General features: G+C 48.0%; 1 protein-coding gene across 4 annotated transcripts in view; it reads right to left on the minus strand.

The window, feature by feature from the left end:
- PTGR2 (prostaglandin reductase 2) overlaps positions 1 to 7,250 on the minus strand; it is a 41,804-nt gene extending 34,554 nt beyond the window's left edge. The window contains exons 1-4 of one of the 4 annotated variants that reach the window (XM_062181341.1): positions 7,156 to 7,203; positions 5,884 to 6,013; positions 2,000 to 2,081; positions 16 to 134 (exon numbers count right to left, since the gene is read on the minus strand). In XM_062181341.1, coding sequence (XP_062037325.1) covers positions 16 to 134; positions 2,000 to 2,036 — 156 coding nt within the window. In that variant the 5' untranslated portion in view covers positions 2,037 to 2,081; positions 5,884 to 6,013; positions 7,156 to 7,203. Of the gene's footprint in view, positions 1 to 15; positions 135 to 1,999; positions 2,082 to 5,883; positions 6,014 to 7,155 lie in introns of all 4 variants that reach the window. The other 3 variants (XM_062181338.1, XM_062181340.1, XM_062181339.1) reach the window with 3 other exon arrangements.
- Between the last annotated feature and the right edge of the window lie 377 nt (positions 7,251 to 7,627).

Consider the following 7,627-nt stretch of genomic DNA (forward strand, 5'->3'; position numbering starts at 1 on the left):
AAAATTATTTTGTACCATGTAGGGATCCACGGAAAGGTAGAGAGTTCTAACTTTTACTTGTCCTTCCTTGATAGTATCTGGCAAACTGACTTCTTCCATTCGGAAATTCTCTGCCACTGGATTGCCATTTTTCCCTAAGATAATGGACAAAAATATGAAATCAAAAATCCACTTTTTCATGCAAATATTATTCCTTAAAAGGTCACTCTCAGAACACTTGGTTTCAGTACTGACATGAATAAATCTACATTATTTCAAAATTCTTCAACAGGAGTCACTGTGTACTTGCTCCCCATGTAGGACCTCTGTCGTTAATGAGTTGTACTATGAGAATTAACAGTAAAACTAGTCTTCAAACAGTACTTTATACTTTATGCATCTGTGTGGGTGCAAACTGTCAAAATCTTTACTTAGTATAGAGTTGTTCTTCTGTATAAAAGATAATTAAAAATGAATCTTAATGAAGAATGGGATGCAAGAAGGAGTAGGAAGTGGGATGGGAGTGGGGGTGGGAGTGTGGGTATGGGGGGTAGAATCGCTATATTCCTAAAGCTGTACCTATGAAATTTATATTTATTAAATAAAAGCTTTCTAAAAAAACTTCTTGTAACTTGTAGAAATGACTTAGCAAAAATTCTGCAAGTAGGTTTTTTTAAAGATTATTTATTTGTTTAAAAGGCAGCGAGTTACAGAGAGCAGAGGCAGAGAGAGAGAGAGAGAGAGAGAGAGAGAGAGAGAGGTCTTCCATCTGCTGGTTTCCCCAGATAGCTGCAACAGCCAGAGCTGCACCAATCTGAAGGCAGGAGCCAGGAGCTTCTTCTAAGTCTCCCAAGAGGGTGCAGGGGCCCAAGGATTTGGGCCATCTTCTACTGCTATCCCAGGCCATAGCAGAGAGCTGGACTGGAAGTAGAGCAGTTGGGATTCAAACTGGCACCCATATGGGATGCTGGCACTGCAGGTGGTGGTTTTATCCATTACGCCACAGCGCCAGCCCCTGCAAACAGCTTTAACACACTTGATTTTCTCCAGGTTTTTTTGACTATTGTTGTCAACTTCAAAATTCCTTTTTTTTTTTTTTAATTTATTTGACAGGTAGAGTTATAGACAGTGAGAGCAAGAGAGAGAAAGGTGTTCCTTCCGTTGGTTCACTCTCCAAATGGCCGCTACGGCCGGCACTGCGCCAGTCCGAAGCCAGGAGCCAGGTGCTTCCTCCTGGTCTCCCATGCGGGTGCAGGGGCCCAAGCACTTGGGCCATCCTCCACTGTCCTCCCAGGCCACAGCAGAGCTGGACTGGAAAAGGAACAACCGGGACTAGAACCAAGCGCCCATATGGGGTGCTGGCACCACAGGCAGAGGATTAACCAAGTGAGCCACGGTGCCAGCCCCTCAAAATTCCTTTTTAAAAATAATCACAAGTGAGGCCTGCATTGTAGAGTAGGTTAGGCCACCACCTACAGTTTGAGTACTAGCCACTCTACTTCCAATCCAGCTCCCTACTAATGCTCCTGGGAAAACATCCAAGGATGGACCAAGTACTTGGGCCTCTGCACCCATGTGGGAGACCCGGAAGAAGCTAATGGCTTCAGCCTGGCCCAGCCCTGGCTGTTGTGGCCATTTGGGGAGTGCACCAGTAGATGGAAGACTTCTCTCTCTGTGTGTAACTCTGACTTTCAGATAAATAAGTAAATCTTTTAAAAAATACACTGCACATAGAACAGGAAAAAAATTTCAAGAATCAGTGAAGAACAATACATATTTGTAATATAATCTTTCAAATGTTCTAACAATTCCAAAATACCTTATTTCACCAACAAATAGTCTTGATAAGTTATCACTTCAAAAACTGAATACTGCACAGTTTGCAGAGCTTCTCCTAATGCCTTTACTGACGTTACTTCTTACCACCTTAATTTGTCACTTGGACATCCTATTAGCTTTTATCCATTTGCTATAGTAATTATCAAAGATCACAGGTGTTCATTGATAAACAAATACGCACCAGGTCGGGAATTCAACACCACTCTTTGTACAATCATCTCAGCTTATGCAGTGGTCTCACAAGATTTCTCTATGAAAAACTCCTATAAATAGAAAGAGTATTAAATCACAAAAAAGATTTGAAGTATTCAGAAATTTAAAAGATAAAGAAGTCCATTTGTGTTTCTGTGGAGTAAATCTAATTAGAATTCTTAGCTAATAAAAACAAGTTCATTGAAGACTGAGTAAGGCAGCAAGTTTCGGAATTCAGAGAATTCATGCACATTCACCCTCACACCACCATGATTAAGCATCCTACTGCGGCTTGATTACAACAAAGCAACATGATCTATTCCTCAGGAGCTAGCCAGTTAATCTAGTGGCAATAAAAACACTAACTGCTTAACTGAAGTGTAACCAAATGTTCAAAGGTTCTTTTTTTTATTAAAAGATCTTTACACTTTTAAAAAAATATTTATTTATTTGAGAAGCAGAGTTACAGAGAGAGGGAGAGATAGCAAGAAAGGTCTTGACCTGCTGGTTCACTCCCCAAATGGCTAATCCAAAGCCAGGAGCTTCTTTTGGTCTCCCACTCGGGTATAGGGGCTCAAGCACTTGGGCCATTTTTCACTGCTTTCCCAGACCATAAACAGAGAGCTGGATAGAAAGAGGGGCAGCCAGGACACAAACCAGCACCCTTAAGGGATGCTGGCACTGCAGGCAGAGGCTTAAGCCACAGTGGCACTAAGCCACAGTGCTGGCCCCTTTAAAGGCTCTTTCATTCATTTATTAAAATGGAAATTCCCAGGGCAAGCATTGTGGCATAGCAGGTAAAGCTACTGCCAGCAACACCGGTATCCCATATGGGCACCAGGAGGGGAGGGGAGGGGAGGGGAGGGAGAGGAGAGGAGAGGAGAGGAGAGGAGAGGAGAGGAGAGGAGAGGAGAGGAATGGAGAGGAGAGGAGAGGAGAGGAGAGGAGAGGAGAGGAGAGGAGAGGAGAGGAGAGGAGAGGTCTCCCATCCACTGGTTCACTCCCCAAATGGCCACATTGGCCAGACCTGGGCCGATCCGAAGCCAGGAGCCAGCAGCTTCTTCCAGGTCTCCCACGTGGGTGCAGGGGCTCAAGCACTTAGGACATCTTCTACTGCTCTCCCAGGCAACAAGCAGATAGCTGGATTAGAAGAGGAGGAGCTGGGACACAAACTGAGCCCATATGGGATGCTGACAGGCGGAGGCCTAACCTACTAATACTACAGCCCCCACTGAACTTGCTTCTAAGTTCATGGGATCCCTGACTCTTATTTCTCCCTATCCTACATAGTACCTGATTATTTCATTACAGATTTATTAAACATACCTCCCCAAAGTGTTAAATAATCATCATGGGATACATTTTCAAATCTTGCTTAACACAGCATTTCTATGGAGATGATGGGTTATAGAGCACATTCACAGATTCCCTTCCTAATTCCTTATACCACGGTCACAGAGGTAAATATCCTACTGTCCTCACTTTACAGGAGATGAGGGCGCAGGAGATGAGGTGCGGGAGATGAGGGCGCATGTGCCCACAATTGGAAGGCAGGCAAGGAGGGGGTTGGGACTGAAACACCGACCCCCTCATGTCCGAGCTCATGTTTTCTCACTCTGTCCCCAGCTCCCCAGTAGCCGCCCATGAGGTTCTTACAAACACGGCTACACAGCAGGCCCGGCTGTCCTGCAGGTACCCAGCCTAGAGCAGAGGGATCCTGCTCCTGATTACAACCCGAATGTCTTCTGTTTGTGACACCCAGGAAGACCCGATGAAGAAGAGGGAAGTACCCCCACCCTAGCTGCTTCCTTCCTTTTGAGAACACACAGATTTACAACCTCAGAAATGGGTAGCTGCCCTCAACATCCATTCTCTCCTTCTGAACACAACGCTGTCCAGCTAAAACACTGGACTTCTCAGCTTCTCCAGAAAGCAAGTCCTCGACATCCCAGAATCTCATTTCACCTAAAAATCACTCAGTTGGGCACGTCTGAGAACAGATTACTTTAAACATAAACACCACACATTGTACATAATTAACAGCACAGGTAATTCCTTAACATTATCTAACCGCAAGTGTGTATTCTAATTCCGACTGTCTCAAAGTTGGTTCATTAGAATCAGGATTCAAGGTCCACCTACTTATGCTGAGTCTCTCCCTCCTTTCTGTTTCCTGGCACTGCTTTGTTTCTTCATTCCTTGGTCCATGGATGTCCTCTGCTTGTTCCTCATGGTGTCACTGACCTTGTTCTTCAATCGCTTCCCCTTAGCTTTGCCTGACTGTTAGATTTACAGGCTTGAATGGCTTCAAGGTCAACTTTTTAAGGTGGTACTGCATGCATGCTGCTTCATCCCACCAAGAAGTCCATAAAGGGGCCAGCGCTGTGGCACAGCAGGTAAAGCCGCCGCCTGCAGTGCCAGCATCCCATATGGGCACCGGTTCGAGAACCAGCTGCTCCACATCCCATCCAGCTCTCTGCTATGGTCTGGGAAAGCAGTGGCAGATGGCCCAAGTCCTTGGGCCCCTGCACCTGTGTGGGAGACTCGGAGGAAGCTTCTGGCCCCTGGCTTCGGATTGGCGCAACTCCGACTGTTGCAGCCATCTGGGGAGTACTGAATGGGATGGAAGACCTCCCTCTCTGCCTCTGCCTCTCTGTAACTCCGCCTTTCGAATAGATAAATAATTTTTTTTTTTTTTGACAGGCAGAGTGGACAGTGAGAGTGTCTCTCTCAGACAGAGAGAAAGGTCTTCCTTTTGCCGTTGGTTCACCCTCCAATGGCCGCTGCGGCTGGCGTGCTGCGGCCGGCGCACCGTGCTGATCCAATGGCAGGAGCCAGGTGCTTATCCTGGTCTCCCATGGGGTGCAGGGCCCAAGTACATGGGCCACAGCAGAGAGCTGGCCTGGAAGAGGGGCAACCGGGACAGAATCCGGCTCCTCGATCGGGACTAGAACCCGGTGTGCCGGCGCCGCTAGGCGGAGGATTAGCCTATTGAGCCGCGGCGCCAGCCGATAAATAAATCTTAAAAAAAAAAAAAAGGAAAAGTCCATAAAATTTATGTGATGAGTCATCAAGTAAACTATGTAAGAATTAAAGAACAAAGTTTTTCAAATTAAATGGGTCTAAACCACCCTTAAGTGGTTATCAATAGAACTATGATGACTAAATTTTCAAAGGAGTCATACCACATGAAGTTTCACATTTTTCTGAAGTTTACTATCTCCCTCTTTTCTAATTACTCTCATATGTTTTGTTTTCTTAAAATATGCATACTGTAGGTTTTTCCAAGTACTGCTTTTCAACATGAAAAGTACACTTTTAAAGTTCCCTCCTTCTGTATTAAATTAGAAAGCTCTCAAATGTCAAATACTATAATTTAATAATGTAGGCTAATTACACAATATCCCACAAACAACAAATTAAAAATATAAAAAACTTGGGGCTAGTGTTGTGGTGCAAGTTAGGCTTCCATCTGCAATGCTGGCATCCCGTGTGAGTGCTGGTTCAAGTCCTGGCTGCTCCTCTTCTGATCCAGCTCCCCACTAATGTGCCTAGGAAAACAGCGGAAGATGGCTGAAGTGCTTGGTCTCCCATGGGGTGGACCCAGGAGTTCCAGGTTCCAGGCTCCAGGCTCTGAGCTGTAGGGCATTTGGGGAGTGAACCAGTAGATAGAAGATCTCTTTGTCTTGCCCTCTCTCTCTGTGTAACTCTGTTTTTCAAATAAATAAATCTTTAAGTATAAAGAACTTGATTTGGTCACAAAATTGACATCTAAAATTAAACACACCGATTTAAAGAACTGAAAGAAGAGCGAGGTGTTAAATTAATCCCTAGTGTGTGTGGGGGGGGGGGGGATCTCAGCAGAACACTTGCCTGGTATGACATTAAGAGAGCTTCTAATTGATGCCGGGTAATATTCCAAAACAATACCAGATGGATGATCAACTGGAAAGTTGGCTCTTCTGCCGGTCATAAAGAATATGCTGAGTTTCCACCTTGTAGTCTTGCGTAAGGGAGAGGCCATTGAGAGTGGAGCACAAGCCCTAATCCTAACCAGATGGGATCTTGGAAACATCCTGTCTCTTAGCCCATTTCCCATGTTCCCAAGTGCCAGGAACTGAGTCACAGACTTTACATTCCTTATCTTGTTTAACTCCCTCCTCCCAGTAACCCCAACTTGGTAACACCATCACCTCCAGATGAGCTAAGGGAGCTACAAGGTTAAATCATTTGCCCAAGGTCTCCCAACTTGAACCCATGTTTAAAAACAAACATTAGGGGCCAGCGCTGTTGGCAGAGAGGGTTAAAGTCCCGGCCTGAAGTGCCGGCGTCCCATATGGGTGCCAGTTTGAGTCCTGGCCGCCCTACTTCCAATCCAGTTCTCTGCTATGGCCTGGGAACACAGTAGAAGACGGCCCAAGCCCTTGGGCCCCTGCACCCACGTGGGAGACCGGAAGAAGCTCCTGGCTCCTGGCTTCGGATCAGCTCAGCTCTGGCCACTGCGGCCATTTGGGGAGTGACCAGCAGATGGAAAATCTCTCTCTCTCTCCCTCCACGTCTCTCTGTAACTCTGTCTTTCAAATAAAATAAATCTTAAAACACACACACACACACACACACTATTTCCATTACCTGGGCTTCCTAACGCCCTTTAACCGCCCACGTGTCAATCCTTCTCTTGCTGGCTTATTCTCCCACCAATGCTTCTGCGGACCCCCGCCTGGTGTGGCTGTGCGGGTCCTCCTCCCTCTCCCCAGGTGTCACACGTGGGCTGCCTGTAGGGTGCAGACCCACCCTGGGGCTCCCACCTCTGGCCACTACCATGGAAATCCCTCAACAGTCTGCATTTCCAGCCCAGACTTAGAACCTCACTGCCCAGATCGTCAGCGCCAAGAGGATAAGGCTTCGTGCCTGCCCCGATTCCTGGCACAAGGTAGGAGCTCAACAAACAAGGGTCACACCGAAGTCCCAGAGGCACCTCGGGCACAACCTGCCCAAGCTGGAAGTTGCTAACCCCCAACAATTCTTTACAAAAAGACCTACTCCTGCTTCTACTGCGTCCTACACAATAACGCCAGTGTCACCAGAGGCCCCTGAGGAGAGCCAGGTCACCCCGGTGCCCGCAGCCCCCGGCGCGTCACTCACCGTGCTAGAGTGGCAGGCGGAGGGCGCGGGAATCTCGCGCGATTTTCCGGGATGGAGGCGAGGGGCCGCTCTCCGCCCTCGGACCGCAGTACGCAGGCGCGAGACCCTCCCGGGCCGTCCTAGGAAGTTGAGGCTGGCTCCCTGCTGTCCGCGCTGCGGGAAAGACGTCGGTGGTGTGCACCTGCCGGGTGCTTTAGCGAGCTAAGCCGGATCGGCGCCCTGGGCTGCCCCTCCTCGCTCACCGTTCAGCCTTGACCGGTCACAGAGTGCACACGCAGCCGTCCTGCGGGCTCGCCCCGGACCTCGGACCGGGCAACGACGCACCGTCCAGCTCGGCCCCTGTTCTCAGACGGGGACACAGAGGCCTGGAGAGCTGATGTGGTGGGGGTGGTTCGGGCCCGGTCCCCGCGTGTCTTTACAGCTTCCTCAGAGCTGGGTTGGCCAGTGTGGGCCGCTTTCTCGCCTCCTGGGG

The sequence above is a fragment of the Lepus europaeus genome, chromosome 22 (genome assembly GCF_033115175.1).
Source record: "Lepus europaeus isolate LE1 chromosome 22, mLepTim1.pri, whole genome shotgun sequence".
NCBI lineage: Eukaryota > Metazoa > Chordata > Mammalia > Lagomorpha > Leporidae > Lepus > Lepus europaeus.